The sequence below is a fragment of the Calypte anna genome, chromosome 2, assembly GCF_003957555.1.
Source record: "Calypte anna isolate BGI_N300 chromosome 2, bCalAnn1_v1.p, whole genome shotgun sequence".
Lineage (NCBI taxonomy): Eukaryota > Metazoa > Chordata > Aves > Apodiformes > Trochilidae > Calypte > Calypte anna.
Window position 1 is genome coordinate 43,627,793 of NC_044245.1, and position 21,946 is coordinate 43,649,738.

The 21,946-nt window shown below is 37.9% G+C and overlaps 1 protein-coding gene across 1 annotated transcript in view; it reads right to left on the reverse strand.

The window, feature by feature from the left end:
• The window catches only part of CNTNAP2 (contactin associated protein like 2), an 816,026-nt gene that overhangs the window by 254,984 nt on the left and 539,096 nt on the right, over window positions 1-21,946 (reverse strand). The window contains exon 10 of the mRNA XM_030444894.1: window positions 21,278-21,449. Coding sequence (XP_030300754.1) covers window positions 21,278-21,449 — 172 coding nt within the window. The remainder of the gene's footprint in view (window positions 1-21,277; window positions 21,450-21,946) is intronic.

Genomic DNA, 21,946 nt, shown 5'->3' on the forward strand with positions numbered 1-21,946 from the left:
AAGCACAAGTTGCTGGTTATTTCTTATTCCTGTCTGAGGGATGTATTGGTTTTAATTGTGTATTAAATTGGTAGAAACAGATCTGTTACTGAGATGATGGGTGCCTCTGCAAATCCTTTAATGTGCATTTACATTAATTTTGGCCTTCAGATATAAACCATACAAAACAATTCTTACATCCAGATTTCATTCTTAACAACTGCTTATCTATTTGCCCTCCGCAAAGAAAGCCACAGAACTAGAGTTTTTATACTTGTGGTTCATTAGGTACTTATGTTTATTAGAAATTTCCTTGAGTTTTTCTGGTTCAGCAAATTCATCCTTAGCTGTCAAAAAGTTGTCCAATGCTCCTGCTCTGCTGTTGTGAGTTTGAACACATTAAAATTGCTTTGTTCCTTATATATGTTTTCCCCCAAATAATTTATTTGGCAGTCAGCACATTTTTTAAAGGGCACACTGTAGGTTTCCCATTGAAAACGGAGTAAATCATCTGTTCTCTTTCCTTTACCTATGGACAAAGCTTCATGCTTGGGATCTGGGATTAAGTATTAAGCAGTCAGAAACCCTAATTTCCAAGAGACCACATACAGCAAGATTTCAGTGGTGTATTTTGAAAAAATGTTTTGCAGACTATGGTGGCTTTGTTTATTGTGGGGTGATTTTTTTTCCCTATGCCTTTCATGAATGGCTGTCTGCAGAGACACCCTAGAGCACTAGGGTGATGAGACACTGGAACAAGTTGCCCAAGAAAGCTGTGGATGTCTCCTCCCTGGTAGAGTTGTAAACTACTTGGATGGGGCTTGGAGCAAACCAGTCTAGTGGGAAGCGTCCTTACCCATGCGTGGGGCTTGGAACGATATGATCTTTAAGGTCCCTTCCAACCCAAAACAATCTATTGATTCTATGATTTGTACCGTAGCTTCACCTCTCTTCACACAGATGACTTTTCCCATGAAAAGAGAACACCTACCAAGATCTTGTACATTCTCTTCACCTCAGGAAGGTGAAATAAGAACTGAGTAGGAGCCCCACAAAACTCCCTAAAGGTGTCACTGCAGTGATGGAGGAGGAAGAGGTGGACAATAAAGTTCTAACTCCTAATATCTGCTAGAGAAGGAAGTAGAGGCCTTGGAGAAAACAGTGCATACAAGACCCTCAGCCTGTAGCGTTTACTATTTCCTCTTCAGCAGTCTGCATTCACTCTTCAATGAAGAGTGTAAGGCAAGGGAAATGTAGAGCAGGAGTCTCTAAATTATTTTAGCTTCCTTAATTATATTGTTCTACACTAATTGTGGTAAAGTCAATACAAACCAGCTGGCAGATCTGATCAGCTAAAATAGATGATCAGAGAGTGAGACTAGACTGGAAAGAGATTAGGATTGAACTGAGAAGTGGGAATTGAGGGCAATTATTGGGAAAACAAATATTGTATTCTATGACTTGGGAAAGGGAAACAACTATATTGCCTACCTGACAAATGCTGAAATATATTTACTGTTTATAAGAAATTTATATTTTTCCTCTCATCTAAAAAACTCTCAGAAATTTGACTCACTGAAAATCACTACATGCTAGTGAGTGCCAGTGTGCTCAGGATTAGCAGAGCTAAAAAGGACCTGTGCGTTTAAAAGCTTTATATTCGAAAGTGTTTAAATGTGATGAAAGGCCTAATCTATGGACTTTACGTACTAACCTGATGGCAGATCACAGAAAGAGTAGCTACAACATTAACAGATTTACAAGAAAATATAGAAGGTTTCACAAGATCAGGTGGATTTTACCACTTCAGTGATTGGTCTGAAATAGAATATATATCTCATGTATTTCTCATATGTGAATACAAAATAGGCTGGCTACAACAGGAAAGATTGTACCATGCAGGCTTGACATACACAATTTTTAAATAATAGCAGACAGAATGGAGAGAACATTAGATAATGTCATTTCGGTAAATATGAATATGATGAAATCTGGATATTTTATCACCAACATTACAACTGTCATCCACAAGTTATCAGCATTAATTTGAACATAAAGGCAATGACACAGTTGGTGCCTAACAGCACCAAGACCATTATGAAGACAGATGTTGGGCTGAAGGCACATTTAATTAGATTAGCTAGCTACATTACTGAGTGAGTTACTATTTCTGCTTATTCTAACAAATGGCTTCAGAATGTTGTTAACCACTCATTCCTTTGTGTGTTAGCAAACACTGCATTCATTTGTAATTCCCCAATACACACATTCTTTCAACTTCTTAGGCACTAGAATCTGGCCTCTAAGTAGGAGTGGTGGTAGCAACTATGAGAAGTATGTGGAAAATTACAGCAAATAAAATCAGGCTCTAATTCCATTAAGAGTAAAATTGAGAGAAAACAGTGTTTTGTTCCTGCTAAATTTTTGCAAAAAGGCTGCTTTTAAGAATTACCTTCAGGAAAGACAATGATGAAATCTACTCAGAAATTTCCACTTACTTTTCTGCTGCTTTCAATCTATTTATTACCTGCCTGCCTATCAATCTTCATTTAGACATTTGTGAATATAACTTAGAACAGTGTTTCCACATAAGATCAGACCACAGGTCAACCTGGTGCATAACACCTGCCTTTTTCAGTGGAGAGTTGGGAAAAATAAAAAAAGTAAGAAACAAAAAAAGGGGAAAAAAAGGATACTACATGAAAGGTATGTTGTAGAGTCATCCTTGCCTTATCATCTTCTGGCTGATTCTGACAGCTGACACCTTTATCCTGGAGAGAAAGTTTCAACCACTATAGATAGTACTTCATTAACACAAAAGCTCAATGTGGACACATAAACAATGAAGCAAAGTTGTAAGAATTTTTGAACATATTCCTTTGACACTGGAAGGCTATTCTAAATAACTTACTTCGAATTAGTTATTGGGGTAGTATCTTAATATTTTATGACTCTTTTTTTTCAAAAAGGCAACACACATGAAGTAAAACAATATGGGCAGAAAAACACTGCTTTGTATCACAGATCTGTGCTCGACTACAGCACTCCTTTGGGTTTCAGTAAGCCTTGTCATTTCTATGTCAGAAAAGCAGATAAGGTTAATGGATGATATATTTTCCCAAGCATGTTTCTCAGCTGGACTATACTACCCTATAAAATATAAAACAGACTCTTTGAAGTCATATAAATAAGAGTTTACCAGAGACCTTCAAAAAGGTGGTTGATGCCCTTGCCTTTGGCTGTATTTTCTTGACTGTGTCAAAGGAACAAGAATAATTGCTTTGTAAAACAGGTGATTAAAACAAAAAAATGAAGAAAAAAAGTATCCAGCACCCCTCCCACCAAGTTTTTTCCATTAATATAAATTAAATTGATGGAAACTAAATGCTGTATGCAAGAATAATAAACCATTCAAGTAATACACTACAAAGGGTAATGCACAAAATAATGCAGTTATTGCCACATATACTTCTGTAAATTTTCTAGAGAAGATATTTGTCAGATAAATGCAGGATTGTTTTCTGAATTCTCCTCTTGACAATTGCAGACGGTTAAATACTACTAGGTAGTAATTATTGTTATTCAACCTTGTTTTGAACATTGTGTAGGGTAGCATAGCTTTTCTTTCTATGCTACTCACCCTCATTAATTTTTTAAACTTTATTTCTTGCTTCTATTGTTACAGATGCCATCTTTACAAATGTCTTTCTCTGAGGAAAATTTTTGAAGCTTTATTTTAGTATTATGATTCAGCTTTGTTCTGCCAACAAGCTTTTCCGGCAGATGGATCAATAGATTTTTTTTCCAGATTCTCAAATAAGTGGAAATCAGTTGGGAAAAAAGTCTGAGCAAGGAAAACAGAGGTTCAAGTCTAGTTTAAAAGTGCACACTGACTCATCTTTCACAAATGATAGCCCTCCTGCTTAGTTCCTTCCCTCAGAGACTCCTATCAAGTCATAGAACCATAGAATTGGCTGGGTTGGAAGGGACCTCAGAGATCATCAAGTCCAACCCTTGGTCCACTACTGCTGCAGTTACTAGACCATGGCACTGAGTGCCACATCCAGTCTCTTTTTAAATATCTCCAGACACGGAGAATCCACTACTTCCCTGGGCAGCCCATTCCAATGCTTGATCACCCTCTCCGTAAAGAAATTCTTTCTGATGTCCAACCTAAACCTCCCCTGGCACAAATTGAGACCATGCCCTCTTGTCTTGCTGAGAATTGCCTGGGAAAAGAGACCAACCCCCCCGGCTACACCCTCCTTTCAGGGAGTTGTAGAAAGCGATGAGGTCTCCTCTGAGCCTCCTCTTCTCCAGGCTGAACAGCCCCAGCTCCCTCAGCCTCTCCTCATAGGGTCTGTGCTCGAGTCCCTTCACCAGCCTGGTTGCCCTCCTTTGGACCCGCTCCAGGACCTCAATCTCCTTCATGAACGAAGGGCCCCAGAACTGGACACAGGACTCGAGGTGTGGCCTCACCAAAGCTGACTACAGTGGCAGAATCCCTTCCCTGGACCTGCTGGCCACACTGTTCCTCATACAGGCCAGAATGCCATTGGCCTTCCTGGCTACCTGGGCACACTGCTGGCTCATGTTCAGCTTCCTTCATTTTAAGTCCATAGCAATTAGATCCTCAAAGACACAGGATCACATCCATGACACAACACTCTTAGATCCTTTTAGTCCAATGAGGAAGATTTTCTCCTCAGTTATGAGCAGTTTATACTGCTGACCTGAATGGCATTATCTCAGGATAATACACAGTATGGCAGAGCAGGATATAACCCTGGTGTTTTATCAGTTGCATGTGCCCTAATGCTGGCAATGATTTTGTTGCCCTGAAGGAAAGGTGAAGCTGGGGCTGCCCCAAGCCAGATATATCCAGTTCCAGCTGCAAAGAGTTCCAGCTGCCCAGCCCCACAGCACCTTGGGGTGGGCACCTTGGGGGAAGAGCAGCTGAGAAAGGACAGAAAGTGCCTGGCTGTGAGGGGGGGAGGGAAAAGTGGGACTGGGGTAAAGGGGGAGGTGGAAACACTGGAAGGCAACTTCTGTAAATCAGGGCAATTCTGTTTTATGCCAACAAGCGACCAAATTAAAACACCACTAAACCTTTTGGGAAGAGGCCTTCTGTGTTTCAGGAATGTCTTCCACCTTACTAAACCACTGCTTTCCAACAGATGTATATAACATGGACATGGAGACTGCAACCTTCCCTTGTGGGACTCCTCAACACAGAGACGGCTACTAACAAAGTGGTAAGGGAGAGTGTTTCTCTTGCAGAAGAAAAATCCATTAAGATCTTCAGCTCACAAGCTAAAAGTTTCCAGTTCCATCCACTTGCAGGGCAGGTTGAAGATTAACCCACCTGCTATTAGAGGCTCGGTGATGAGACAGGGGAGTCTTAGTTGGATGCTTTAATTAGGAGCTGCACAAAGTACTAACACGGTCTTGGGCTGCACAGGGCTTGTGAAGGGCCCCTTCACAAGACTTCTCTCCTGAATCATCTTGGCTCTGCTCCAGCATTTTGCTGTGAAGCTCAGGGAATCAGAATTAAGGTATCTGAAGAACAGGAAAGATGATCTGGGGACAACAGAGAAGTGGGTTGTGAGAGGGAAAGCACTACAGTGCAGGACTGGATCCCACAGAGTCTTTCCCAGATCACAGGACTGGCTGTGAATACAATGGGAATATCCTGGAAATTTTGGTATACGCAGCACTGTCCCAATTTTGGTATAAAGTGATAGCACTGTATATTTTTGTAATATCTATTAAAGGCACTCATTCCCACTACTTGAGTATAGAAAACACATAGTTGGGCAATTATCACTTTTCTGTAAATGTTTCTGTGTTGGAAACCATACTATTGAAGATCACCACAAGACAAACAGACTTTCAGGCAGTCAGAAGATAAATTCACAAGCAATTGTGCTGACAAGTATAGCTACCAACTATCTTTGTTAGTCTGTGATTTCCTTCAAATGGATAGATTTAGAATTTACCACAAGGAACTTGAATTAGGAACATATCACAATTAATGATGCATAGTGATGCTACTTTAGATCCAATTTTGCCTTCAAATATCAGTAGTTCGTTCATAGGGAACTGAAAAGAAAAAAAATTACACTAACATACTAAGAGAGGAAATGCGCAACATGATGAACTTAACAAGGAAAGAATTCCTCTGACATGTCTCAACCTTTTTATTTTTACATTTTAGTTGAGACAAATCAATCTATTTATTCTGTTATTCCTGTGTTCTTAGTTTAATGCATATACATTTTGCTGTTAATCCAACAGTCTGCTTGCTAGGCTTCCACCCTATTCTCTTAGATCTGAATGATGCAATATTTCATGTCCCTGACAACATCTGAATATTTGCGAACAGTTGAATACCAATACAAATCAAACAGGATGGTACTATTGTTTTCATCAGATTTGCCTTTTTTCCCTAATGGACTATAGGTAAGGAAGCATATTTTCACTTCATACAAAAAATAAAAGTAGCAACATATGTGTTTAATAGTTTTCACTGCTCTAAGCTTATGTTAAGTGCAAATGATCATTCAGTAATTTAACTCAGATGGACAAATCCCATTGCTCATTTTTTCCCCTTCTGTTTCAGCCGAGTTCTGTGAATAATAAAATTGCCATTATCTACCCACAGGCAGTTTCAAAATACCCACAGGCATCTTTCTTAGCTACTGCTTGAGGTTCTGGAAAAAGTAGTGCCATACAGAGCTGCAAAACTTACAGTATGTTTATAGGAAAAAATCTGTCATATTGAGGTATTTCAACCTGTCAGAAAGATGCTGGAGTTCTAAATCTGGTAAAACAGCCCTAATGTTCCCACAAATTCTACACAAGAGCTCTGTAGCAGAAACACATTGCTTAAGGCAGTCCTTTTTAAGGACAGCAGTTTGAAAGATAAATGGATCCCATAGATGAAACTGATGTTTTTCTTTGAATACACGTGATTATAGCATAACTTCATGAGGTTAGACTTTGCAGTCCCAATTGGTAGTACAAATAGATACTGTGACCTGTTTTCCCATCTGGGGAGAAAAGCATGAATATATTTAAATGGGGCCCAGAGAGTGGTGCTGAATGGGGCTGCATCCAGTTGGCAGCTGGTCACTAGTGGTGTCCCCCAGGGATCAGCATTGTGCCCAGTTCTGTTCAATATCTTCATTGATGAGGGGATTGAGTCCATCATCAGCATATTCGCAGACGACACTAAGCTGGGGGGGGGAGTGTCGATCAACTGGAAGGCAGGAGGGCTCTGCAGAGGGACTTGGACAGACTGGAGAGTTGGGCTTATTCCAACGGGATGAGGTTTAACACGGCCAAGTGCTGGGTCCTGCACTTTGGCCACAACAACCCCATGGGGAGCTCCAGGCTGGGGACAGAGTGGCTGGAGAGCAGCCAGGCAGAAAGGGACCTGGGAGTCTGGATCGACAGGAAGCTGAACATGAGCCAGCAGTGTGCCCAGGTGGCCAAGAAAGCCAATGGCATCCTGGCCTGTATCAGGAACAGTGTTGCTGGCAGGTCCAAGGAAGTGATTCTGCCCCTGTACTCAATACTGGTGAGGCCACACCTCAAGTACTGTGTCCAGTTCTGGGCCCCTCAGTTAAGGAAGGATACTGAGATCCTGGAGCAGGTCCAAAGGAGGGCAACTAGGCTGGTGAAGGGACTCGAGCACAGACGCTGTGAGGAGAGGCTGAGGGAGCTGGGGGTGTTCAGCCTGAAGAAGAGGTGGCTCAGGGGAGACCTCATCACTCTCTACAACTCCCTGAAAGGAGGTTGTAGCCAGGTGGGAGTTGGGCTCTTTTGCTAAATGACTTTCAACAAGACAAGAGGGCAATGTCTTAAGTTGTGCCAGGGGAAGTTTAGGTTAGATATTAGAAAGAATTTCTTTATGGAGAGAGTGATCAGGCATTGGAATGGGCTGCCCAGGGAAGTAGTGGATTCTCCCTCCCTGGAGATATTTAAAAAGAGACTGGATGTGGCACTCAGTGCCATGGTCTAGTAACTGCAGCAGTAGTGGACCAAGGGTTGGACTTGATGATCTCTGAGGTCCCTTCCAACCCAGCCAATTCTATGATTCTATGAAATGAGAAGCAAATACTGTCAAGTTTTTCTATGGCAAGTGGCAAAGAAGGGTCTGCACCACACATCATCCACTCCTGAGGAATACAGAAAAATTCTCAGGATTCTTTCTAGATTGGTGGGAGAGGAGACAGGCTGTAGTATATATTACTTGCACTAATATGAAAACAAGAGCATCCATTTAAAAGCAAAAAAGCTGTCCTTGACAAGCTAGGAAGATATATTAAGGTAAATAAAATGTTAATGATACTGAATGTCTCACACTACATCAGAAGGGTTAAACAAAACTACAAAAAGTGAATTATTGAAATACCATTATTCTTCACTATTTACACAAAACCAGAACTACTCATGCTACAACAATAACAAAATATTTTCTATTAATTAATAGCTTCAGTTACATGAAGCGTTTAATCACAGAGTACTAGTGAGACTTTTAAGTAAAAGTCCTCTTTGTTCTTCAGTATGCTACACTCAATATCTTGTCATGAGCAAAAAAGAATACATCTTGATGTGGAGGTAAGAATTTCTTGAATCTCTGGTTCATGCTTAACAGCACAATAATTCAAATTTTCTAATTCATACAGAAAATTTCCATGAATGATAAATTTGTTATCGAAACCTTCCCCATACCTATTCTTCTTCTTCCTGATTACTCTGCCCACCTTCACCCTCTCAGTCTGGGTTGTCAGGCTAGCCTTTCAATTTTCCTTAAGAAGAACATGGGTAGGGGGTAGGAAAAGATAGTTATATAGTTATATTAAGGTCCTTGCCAGGTGGAGTTTGCCCTTTATGGTAGCAGAACTCTGTCATCAGCATTGAGACCCCTTGGGGCTACTTTTATACATTTCCAACCACAGTCTTATTCCTCTCTCTCACACTGAAGGTTCAAAGTTTCACGACAGCAAGTCAGACCTGCAGGTCAGCCAAAGGACTTATGTTTGTGACATGGGGACGTCAGGGTCTGTTACCCCTTCACTCTCTGGGGATGACTGATCTGTAGCCCCTCCAGATCAGGCACCAGTCTTATGGCCAGTGGTAACTATTAGCAAAGCTACAACCAGCTCAGGTTGTAGATAACCCAGACAAACCCAGACAAGTGCTGAGACCCAACACAAAGCCTGTAGGTGTTTACCAGTAATGGCAAAAATTGAATGTCTGGACATTTCTGGACATTCAATTTTTTTTTATTTTTTTTTTTTGAAAATGTGGACAAATCAGAAAAGGTTAGAAAGAATTATATGAGTTTGGGAAATAATTATTTTTTTTCCACAGAAGCTTCTGGTGTGCATGATGAATAAATTTTTGAGGAGGAGTTTTTTTTTCTGTAAGTACAAAAGTGGTAACAATAGATCTGAGAGGTCCAAGTTAAAGCTAGAAAAAAAATCAGACTTGAAACACAATACATATTTCTAACTGTAAAGAAAATTAACCTCTAGGGAATGATTGCATGAAGATACAGAAGGCTTTCTATGTCTTTGAATGATTATGTGATTGTCTTTAAATAATAGAAACAATAGAAAAGGAAAACAGGAGAAGGTATCATTGATGAGGTATTCATGTGGTAAAACTTCTTATCTTCTGTAATGCCAGGTGATTTTAATTTTAGTCTGTGATAATCTTTTCTTTTGGTTCCCACTCAGTGGCTTGCCTATAATTGTAAGGAGATATGTCTTGGAAAAATTAGAAAAGCAGTCCTGAATAGTATCCCGGTTTGGGTTTTCAAAGGTCCAGATTTAATACCTTACAAGGGTCTACATTATGAGCCTGTATATTCTAATACAGTACTTGATACTGAAGTACTTGCTTTGGTAATCCAACATTCACAGTTCTCACAGTGTGCAAGACAAATGAGAGAATAATGGTGTTATGTGCAAAAGTGCCATTCATTAAAAACTGCTGATGGCAGGCAGATCACTTTCCACATTATTTCAAGTTTTCTTGTTTTATTCAAAGATCATATGAAGATACCTGTGTATATTTCTGCAACAGACTTCCATTTTAATTTTTTCCATGGAATAGGATCATTGTTACATTCTACCTGACACCATCTTACGTGACTTTATGCATTACCCTACTATAGTTCAAGGGAATTAAAGCAAAAGACCTGAATAATCAGAATGTGAGATGAAAACAAAGACCCAGAGGATAAGTTGACTGAATAATCAGTACCTGTCAAAATGTGGGGTTTTTTGTCTTCTGAACACCATGCTAGAAGTAAACTATGAAAATTAACATAAGCCATCAGGACCTAACATTTATATTTGAGCTCCTGTTTTATGTGATAGAGTAACTGGGAGCTTGAAAGAACAGATGCATAGCTTAGATGTAATGGTTTCTGTATTTCTATTATTATTATATGTCTTTTATTATTAATATATGTCTTTTTATCCAGTTTTTGTGGAATGTCATTGCAAGAATCATGAGAAACATGTATCATGTAAAATTTCTGACATATCACTATACCATTTTTTAATTATATACATTACATATACATATATATGTATACACATATGTATACATATACATACACATACAATATCCATAATATATTTATATATATAAAACTATATATGTATATGTATGTATTATATATACATATAATATACATTAATATTCTATTCTGTCAATCATTCTGGAGGGAGAAACATGGCAACTTTTACAAAAAGTAAAAGCTCCTTTCATGGTGCTTATGGCCTTTCCACCTGCTCTCTGTTAAAAGGCCTTTCCTTTTATAAGCTTATTGACCCAACCCTACAATTTGCCTACAATTTATTTATCATAGAATGAAAGTATTTAGAGTTTATTCTTAAAACAGCTGAAAATTTATAATAAAAATTCTATGACCACTGTTCATACACTCAAACTAGCTATTAGAAGCACATTCAGTACCACAGAGAAAACAATCTGTAGCCCCTGCCAACACTCATCTACTCTTGAGGAAGAGAGAAGTTGGTCTAAAGAGTATTTACAGAAAAAGACAGATTTTTTTATCAAATATCAGCACTAGAGCTCCTAAGGGCTTTCTTCTTTGAAAGAAGACCTCACAATTTTCCCATGTGCTCCGCTGAATTTCCGTAACAGAATGGAATGACATGGACTTAGAGAGTAAGTTCTTTTAGGCATGCAAAAAAATTCTGATGCATTTTATATAAAGCAACCTGTTCCCTATTCTATGGATTGAGAGTAGATAGAGGGCCTGGACCAAAATTTTGCTTTATTTTTCTGACTTAAAGAAACATAGTTATTGATTATATATGATTAACTGATGCAGAAAGCCCTTTTTCTTTGCCAGGTGGAACCCTCTGCCCCAAGGCTTTAGCTTCTGCTTAAACCACTCCAGCCATGTAGCTTATATATCTGCCAAATTTTAAAATCTAGTTTCTTATTTTTTAGATCCATTTACTGTTCATCCTGACCCGAGATTTCTGTAGCTACCATCCACTGTCACTTTCTGTAGCAAAACCAGTAAACTGCAATACTGGTAGCAGCATGGCCTAGAGAAGATAAAGCACTGTTCAAGCCTCTCAGACTGTAGGTAAGCATTGTCTACTGGTTCCAGTTCTGCTTCTCATGCTTGCAAGCAACTCGCTTTTTAAATTTCTACATATTCATGAACTTCTCCACTAATAATTTTCTTTCCTTCTTCCTCTCATATTTTAGGATAACAAATTACTTATTTAAATGGAGATATGAACTTTTAAAAAAGTATTTCACATTACTGTGATTAGTAACTGTATTTTCCTTTGGAGCTTGCACTTTAGCAGAATAAAATAAATGAACCCACAGGTATACATCTGTTAGGTTTAAATAATACATGAAGGTGACTGGTGGTATTAAAAAAGAAGCAAGCATATTTTTCAAGGACAAAATTCTCTTTGTTCAAGTGTATTTATAACACCGAAGAGTAGCCTTATACACATATCAAATCAGGAACTTTACTGCTTTCAAAGCATAATTATACTGTTCAAAGACAGACTACTGTGTACTTTTATGAGATGTTACAATGCAACTACATTTTGCAGAGCACATTTCATACAAACTGCATTATGAAATGTACCACTGAGATAAATAATAGTTACACAGTCAAAGAACAAACAATAGCAAAGAGACAAAAAGATTAAGTCATGAGAAATGGAGAAGAATGTATTCTCTAAAATTTGAAATGAGGATAGAGTTAATAAAAGAGATGTAATAGCATTACTAGGAGGTAAGAACAATAAAATAAAGGCTTTCAAAATAGCTAAAGTAAGACTGCATAAATAAGATATGCGATGTTGCCACTATGTAAGCAGCTGAAGGAGAGTTTCAGTCAATGGGAAAAGATCATAATTTATTTTCTGACAGCTTCTGAATAATTGTCATATGGCCAGTGGAACATTCATCACAATGGACATACTGGCAACCACTGATGTAATACTAAGTATAAAAAATTAGGAGACAAGTTCAAATAAATGCTGTAAATAAAAGCATACAAATCAAATGCGTTAAGTGGGGGGTTTCTGATGAAAGATTGTAGTAATTATCTTTTGATATTGTGACTAATCTTGAGTGAAAACAAGAAGCCACCAGAGGAAAGTGAGGATGCTTAGAGACTTGTTACTGTCCTACGAGGTCTTGAATCAAACAATCAAATATTAATAAAAATCAGAAAAGGTAACAATACCTCAGGTAAGTAAATTTAATATGAAGGGCATTAATATAAACTGTAATTTAAAAAGATAACTAGACCTTCAGAGAGGAAGAAGAAGAAAGACAGCAATACATTCAACAATTAACAGTGTTGGATCTGAGTAAGAAGTAACTTTATCATGTTAATGATTTTGAGAAGGTCAGATTGTATCATAGTACTGAGTTAGTCGATTGCTGGAATTTAGTGAACAACTTCAAAGGCACTGATGTAAAGACTTTGAAAATAAGAAATTGTCTCTTGAATCAACTTTTTTGCTACTCTTTTAAAAATACAAAGCTATTTTCAATTAACAGATTTTTACCCCAACCTTAGCTAGCTTCAGTCTTGTATCATGCCTGGCAGGCACCTAAAGATAAGAATGCTAATCAGAAGGTCCCTTGTCAAGAATAAGATAGTAAATTTAGAAAAATAACAAGGACTAAAGTAGTACAATAAATTAAAGAGAAGTTCTCGAGATGGAAAAGCCTTTGCCAGTAAAAAGACAAGAGTCTTTTTTGTGGCATAAAAACCTCAAAGAGAAAAGGAGAAGATGCTGTCTCTCTCTCTTCTCCTCCTCCTCTTTCTCCACTTGGGCTTCAGGGACGGGATGGCTCCAGCAGAGCAGGGAAAAACAGCAGAGAAGAGCAGCTGAGCAGGAACAGCGGGTCCTACGCTACCTCTCCTCCCTCCAGCCAGAGACCACAAGGACAATCATCCCCGACGGTGATAAAACAGTTGTTCTCATGTTTTTTCCTAACATCTCTCTCCCCAGAGTGACTAATTTATGTAAAATATCTCCTCTTGTAAACTTGCCTTTTTTCTTTTAAAGGTGGTGTTATTGTCTCCCTTCCCTGAAGTAAATCTTTGTAATTAGCTTAAATCATAAAGCCTGTTATTTTTGTAAATGCATGTGACATCTATGACTAGTGGCTGATTTTTCCTCACAATCAAAATATGAAATAACAGCTTGGATCATAACAGGAACAGTCAGGAGGTGTACAGTACAAACTGCAGAAATTATGGTATTGAAAAGAGCAGATACTTCCTCTCATGTAAAAGTGGAAGGAACCATTTTAGGAGCTAGATTTCATCTTTCCCCTGGAATTCTCTGCTCCTTGGTATCCTTCCTTCAGTAGAAAAATGAAAAGACAGGTAAAAATAATACCGTCATTAAAACTGAAGTGACTTTCCAGCCTTGAATTGTAGAAGAGGAAGTTTAAATAGACAGGGTCCTTAAAAGACCATGTGTACAAATTGACTATCACCATCAACTGTAAAAAGTCTAGACAACTTTTCAACCTCATAACCTTTAGAAATTTGATCTGAAAGTTATTAAGTATTAAACAGAAATCCAAGAGGACGGGTCAGTAAAAACCCTACACAGGAAGTAAACATTTTATATGAAAAGTTAGAACTTTAGAACATAAGAACTATAAGGCTGAATGAAATAAGAATTTACAGTGCTATGTAGCACTGAGAGGTAACACAGAAGGTCTTTCTTAAAAATCATCTCATCAACTGCACAGTGTTTCCACATGGAAATAAATCTTCCTCTTAAATGACAATACAATGCAATGAGAGCAATTAAATGACTTAAACTTTGAAACCCAAAATATGTTATCTTTCATATAATCCACCAGTTCTGCTCAAAAAAACTCCAAAACATTTCCCCTGCAGCAACAATACAGGAAGAAGTAGTAATCTGTCAGTCACAGTTGTATCAGTTTTTCTGAATAGCATTTCACAAAATTGCCTTTAAAACTGGCTGCTCTGTAAACATGTAGGAGAATATGGATGGGCTGATACAAATCAACCAAATACATCCTCCTACCAGCCTGTAGGAGGCTTTGAACAATCTTGGAACAAGGACCTACAACTGCTCCTAACACTGATTATATAAAATCCATATAGAGATGTACAGATCGGTCACAACGATGAAAACTGTTGTATTCTTTCCCCCAGATTTTATCAGTTCTGATTGACAGAGGAACCACTAGGTGCCAAAATAAAAGTTGAAGTTAAATTAACTGCTGCCCTCTAACAAGTCTGTCTTTACGATGAAACATATCACAATGACAGAAAACAGAGATGTTACCAGCTGAACGCATGACAACAGATAAATACCACAAACACCTAAGCAACAATTACCTTTTCAAAAAATAAGATTTTTTTTCAAGGCACAAAAAAAATCTCTCTATAAGTCTGAAGTCTATAATACCTTAGATAAAACATCTCCTTTTGCTCTATCATGTCATTTCAGTTTAAATTCTTAATATAACGGTCCTTGCAAGAAGTTGTAAAGCCTTTAAGTCCCAGGCATTATTGCAAACACATGATGTTTTTCATGTCTAGGCACTGAATTACACTATGCATTTGAAATCCCTTCTTTTCTTCCACTCAGTGGAATACACTGTATTTAACTGGCACTGGAACACTGAATTTCTTATTCACCAGCATTGTTTCTAAACAGCAAAATATAAACTAATTGATTCTTCTGCTTAAAGAAATAACAAAATAGCTGCCAATGTAAAATGCAGAGGCACTATGTGCATGCTTTTCCTAGGAATCAGAAATTAGACAGTTAGTACGACAGTCTTTCTTGCCCTAAACCTAAAAATAAACCATTTACATAGGTTTCATTGGCTTTCCTTTGAGCCTCACTTTACTTAACCTGCTTTCAAACCCTTCTGGGTGCACCAAGAATCATACCATGTGCCTACGTACAGTCTTATTTATGCATTTCTATTGTTGGATGGAATACATAAGCACTGCTGGAAGAAGCAACTTTATATGAAAGTTCTTTCTTCATTACTACGGATGTGTATGTTCACATTTTAGATATTTCTAGGCCATATTTTTCTAGTCTTCCTTGTACCCTGCTCACTATTTTGGCTGTGGTTAATTCCACTATTTGATGCTTGTCTACCTACTTATGCTACACAGAATTCAAGTGCCTTCTTTGTGACTGTGCACCCCATTCTGACAGGCAGAACCACAAAGGCTAGAGAGAATTATCACATTAATTCCTTCAAAGAATCTAGGCCTTAGTCTTTCCCTAGATGAATTTTCCTTAGAAGATGTCAAGAGAAACAAATACTGCAATCCTCAGAAATGTTAATATTACTATCTATAGAAAAGAATAAAATGGGTAAGGTGAATCTTTTCCATTCAAAGTGCTAGTATCAGAGAAGGTTTTGATCACATTTGTGTTATAAGGTGTTATTCTATTGTTCTGCAAAATATCTGTGGAAGCAGTATCTGTGAGAAACAGAAGACTGAATTTGGAATAACACCGACCTCAAATAATACCTGCAATATTATTATTCAAAGAATCTAATCACTATCAAAGACTCAGTACTAGCAGAAATTCAGAAACAAAACCATGTAGAGAGCGAGTGTCAGGAGGATGGAGCCAGGCTCTTCTTGCTGATGTCCAATGACAGGACATGAGGTAATGGGTGCAGGCTGGACCCATTTATCCTGAAGGGTCTGTGTAAACATAAGGAAAAGCTTTTTCACTGAGAGTGACAGAACACTGGAACAGGCTGCCCAGCAAGATTGTGGAGTCTCCTTCTCCAGAGACATTCAATACCCATCTGGACATATTCCTGTGGGACCAACACTAGCAGGAGCTCTGTAGCAAGCCCATTTCTGCAAAAAGCCAAATCTCATCCCCATTCACTGATGAGAAACACTAACTGGCGAATAACTTGAGAGAGTCATCAAAGCAGTCTGGCTTCAAAACTTAATTAACAACACTGTTACTGTTTCAACAGTGTGATTATAGGACCAGGTGAATATTTTGCATCCTTGTGAAAAGAGAGCTTTGTGGTTGTTTGCTCAATGCTCACATCTTCTCCACAGGAGTTTATAAAATAATAACTAAGCACAAATGTAATACAATACACACATTTAAGCAAGTCTCCTGAGTAAACTAATGCATTTAGGAGAAAATAAGAAATTAATTTCCATAGATGATGGTAATGACTTTAAAAATTATAGATTACTGGATTTGATTAAGGTGTTCCTATCAGTGATATGGTAGCAGCAAAAAAAGCAGAGGTTCTGCCAGAACAGCTTGTAACATTATTAAAACAAGATTTTAAAAGTTTGGCAGAGTAAATCAACTTTTCTTCGAATTGTCACCCTACTATCTTACCAGATTAGTAAATGTATGTCCTCCTGTGGCAGTAGCCCTTCCTCTCTCATGTACTGCACATAAAAATCTGTAATGTGGAGCTTCCAGAATGTGCCTTGGTTATCCACTGGCTCACAGCCATGCTGGCTGAAGCACATCTTCAGATCTGAAGCTGCAAAGGTTAACTGTGAAGTTTGCCAAGACATACCTAAGGATGATTTGGGCAGGAGTTATTAAGAATAAAGAAGAGTAACTGGGTTAGATTGCCAGTGAATCTCAAAACACCTCAGAGTCAACTGGATGTTGTCCCATGTCAGCTCAGAGATTACCATTTCCTATGATGAGCATGGAATGGGAATAAAAGATCATATACTTATTTCAGGCATGATACTGACATGATACTGTGGATAACTACCTACAGACTTCTAGGAAGAACTTTTGATATACTGATGAAATGACATAATTCAGAAACAAAGAAACCACACTGTTTGGTTTGTCAAAATTAGTAAAAGATGCTGTGAAAAACAATCTTTCAGCACACATTTCATTAGCGTTCAGGCTGAACAACCCCAATTCTCTCAACCTATTTTCACAGGACAAGTGCTCCAGCCCTCTGATAATTTTTGTAGCCCTCCTGTGGACTGACTCCAACAGCTCCACATCCATCTTGTGTTGGGGGGCCCAGAACTGAACACTGTACTCCGTGTGGAGTCTCACAAGAGTGGAGCAAGAGGGTAGAATCACCCCCCTGGACCTGCTGACTGAAGTGATGGCATGGTTTCAGTTCTTACCCAATTGTGTGAATTTGCCATGGGAAAAACTCAACTGTAAAGCAGGTTTATTATATCACTGGTACACCATCTGCTTCCCATGCAGAATACCAGAGGATGATGCCTGCTTCATTTCTTGCTGATGGCCTCACCACTGAAATGGCAGAGGGAGAAGGACAACAGAGAGGAAGTCCAGAAGCCAAAAGTCCACAGGAAGAGTCATAATTGAGGGATTTTCAAACTATTTGCAATGATTTTTAATTCCAAAGAAATTCTGCCTTGCTGCCAGTTACATTGTGGTTATATTCATGCACCAATATGCTTGTTGTGTTCTGTTATCTAAACAAATTATTTCAAACTTTGATTGGCAATCACACAGTCTATACAGAATGTGGAATTAATGCCAAATATTGGCACTCTGTCACATAGAGTGTATCACCACAGCAGGTGAGTAATAATCACCCAGATATATTCTCCCACAGATACCAAATTGCTTACATTAATTCTTTAATGTGATGTTATAAAAAAAATGACATTCAATTCATCTCACTGTGTTACAGAGGGTATCACATGTTTACATATTCAGAAAGCATTAAAATCAGGTACCTAAACTTCTTGGTACTGCACATTTTCCCCCCTTTCTGTAATTTCTTATGATACACAGAGATTTTCAATAGAATTGACATTATGTTCTGTATAATCTGCAACAACAGATTGGACATTATATTTTTAAATAATTTTAGTATTTCTGCATTATGATTTGATTATTAAAATTTGTAATTCTAGCCAAAACAAAGTCAGGTAATCTTTAGAGTTCTCTGAGGCTGCTGGGATAAATTAGTTGTGAGTAGTAATTTCACTTCAATGTCCTATGCTAAAATCCTAGAGTACAACTGTACCATTTGGGCAGTTAGTTTGTAAAGGGGGTATAACCTGTGCTGTCACAATTAATACAGCATTATTGTTGTGACAACAATGCAACTTCCATTGGTAATACAATTAAAGTTAATGAAGATGAAGAAATAGGAGTTATTCTTTCCTCAGCAGCATCTAAAGTGCCTACAATTACTATATCTATACCTGCATGAAAATATATATATTTATACTATTTGGCCACTAGTTGAAAGACAACATTCCTTAGCTTTAGTGTTGCCCTTTAATAATATCTCATCATGTAATCTCTGCAATAGCAAAATGCTCAAGTGAGGACAGGAAGACTAAAAGTAAAACCACACTGATTCAGTGCTTGTATCTCCCAAATACAAATGTAATGCCATTATGTGACTGTTCTTCTAATGCATTAAAAAATACTGGAATTGAAATGCAGAAACCCTTCCCATATGGGAGAGGTGTTTAGCTCTGCAGAACCTAAGCCTTTGGAAGCAGTTCCCTCCAGGTGGATGCAACATAAGAGCTTGCCACCCGCAGCAGCTTTTGTCATGTTCTTGTAGAGAAAACTGTCCCCTCCTGGCTATCTGATCTGGATAATGATGAAAAATGCCACCATTTACAGCCTCCCATGTTTTCCCTCAACCAAACAGCTAAGTCTGCAGTAAGAATAATTCAATGTGACAGCTTGTCTTTTTGCCCAGTGGTGGTGTTCACTGAGGGAAGGCTATGAAAATGCTTTCCAGAGTGATGATGACTGAAGCCTTCATGATTCAGACCTAGACAAGTTATAAAAAAGCAGGAGGATCCCAGGATTACTGACATAAGTACCTTCCCATTTCAAAGAAAATGAAATTAAGCTAATATATAGGACACATAGTACTAGGATCCTTTAAAAAATACATGAACAATTTTATACATAGTGGCATCTTGTAAGAGAAGGGCTTGTAAACTCTTATTTGCAGATGTTAATATGACAGCCATGAAAATCCAGTCAGATCAAAAGCTTGGAATTAATACTTCTTAGCCAAAAGGTTTGCTTTAAAATGCAAACTAGAAAGGTATAAACTTAATCACAGGAAAACAACAGGCTGGACATCTCAGGCCTTAAAAACTCCCATAACCAACCCTAAGCAAATTCCTTGGATACTACTGACATTTCCTATTAGTATGTAATTGTTACTGTGCTGGCAACACAATCTTCAGTACATAGAGAGCATAAATGCAAGACATACAGTTTTAAGTTATGTAATGAGAATGATATCAGGGTCCAAGGTGCCAGAACAGAGTAAGAGTGAGAATACTTATATAAATGAAAATTTTTATATGTATATAAAAATATATATATAAAATACTGTTATTCATATAAAAATATATAATGAATAAAATTGGTCTATATATATAAACTATATAAAATAAATTTAATTTATAATTACTGTTAAATATATAAAGCATAATATATTTAAGCTATCTCATAATATAATGTATAGCATATGACATTATATTGTAATATATGAAATATTTGAATATACTATAAAAATAAATACCTTATAGTAACATCCATATGAAGTAGACCCCAAAATTAATCTGATTGACAAACAGGAAGCTTTAAGTCCTATTTTCCAAAATTGAATTGCAAAGCTCTGATTCTAATTATCTTACATTGTAAGTTAATTGTAATTACATTGTAACGCATCAGAAAAGCCTAATTCTAAGTAACTTCACTGTGATGCTGTAATTACTTCTAATATACACTAGCATAAGAGGGATCAATACAAACTGTCAATAAGCTTAGATTATTGGGGAAAAGCAGAGACTTAGCTGTATCTTTATATTGTTTCTTCCAGGTCCGTTTACATTTACAAAAACAAATATTCCAGATAAAATGAAGCAATTCAAATTACCAAATACTAAGCACAAGAGGCCTTTCTAATTTCAGCTGCATATGAAGACAGAACATACTTCTACCTGGTGACAGTAGCTCTTCACTTTGTCTTTTCACTGTGACTTAAGTCCTCAACAGGTCCATGAGGAGAAGCAATCTGAAGTGGCCTGACACACCAGAACAACTCACTGCTACACCACTAAGAATGCTCTTTAACACTGACATAACTAAAATGATATATTAGGTCTATCTGGGATGAAAGGATGAAGTTACCCTTCTTCATACCATGCTACTGTGCTTCCCACCTTGTGGCTAAAGCAGTGTTGGTGACACACCACTCCTACCACCAGTGCAAAATAAGGTTTGCACAGCATCAAGGCTTTCTCCCAGCACCCTCCCCCATAAAGGCCAGGAGGATGTGGGTGGGCAAGAGGTATGGAGGGGATACAGCTGGACAGCTGACCCAAACTGACCATAGGAATATCCCATCCCATATAGTGTCATGCTCAGCAATGAAAACTCATGGAATGGAGGAAGAAGGGGGGATGTCTAGGTTGTGGAGTTTTTTTATTCAAATAGCCACTATACATTCTGAGACTCTGATTCTTAGGAAGTAGCTGGACATTGTGAAGCCATGCTTTGCACTGCACCCTTCACAATCTACAATTTAAAGCCACCATTTCCATTATGTAAGCTTGATTCCCACTCTTAAAAAGCTAGGACTCCCTTGATGTGACCAGAGACATTGTCAGAACACCCTTTTCTATATCACTGTATATTGTCAGAGTATGCAGGACATGTATCAGTGTATCAGAGTTTCAGGTGTTTCAGCAACTTACCTGTCGATAATGGCACACATGTCAATGGTGACATTGGCAAAGCTTCCCAGCTGACCTTGCTCTACTGCGTGCAAATCCACCAGCTGATCATCCACATGAATAAACTGCATGCATCCTTGAAATGAATGCTGAAATAGTGAGTGACCGGAGTCATTCTTCTGTATAGGAAACCCTGCAGAGCAGCAGAATAAAGAGCATTAACATCTTGTGCTATTATAGAAATCAGGTTTTTTTCACAGGAAATGTTTTCTAGATGGGGGAAGAAAAAGACAAAGTGGAAAGGACTGTATGGTTACTAGATTACATTGCAATGTTACTGATTTAAGCCACTAGCAACTACCTGCAAGAATTTGTACAGTAAAGCTGATGATTTGTTCATCTTTGTCTATGCATCTTCTGTTACCCTTCTCCTCCCCCAGACCTGTGCTGCTGTTTTTCATAATTTCTCTCATTATTCAAAGATTAAGCAAAAAGGATTCATGTCCTTGCTATATGTCAGTAATTACACTTTCATTTCTAAGATTTTTTTTTGTCCATGAAGTGAATTTCCAGTTCACCTTTCATTAGAAATAGGCTTCCAGGGTAAAAAATAGTTGCCCTGGAAACTTTCTGAAAACTTAAAACTAGCCTTAAAATCTAATATCCTAGGCCACTTCTGAGGAAGCTGAG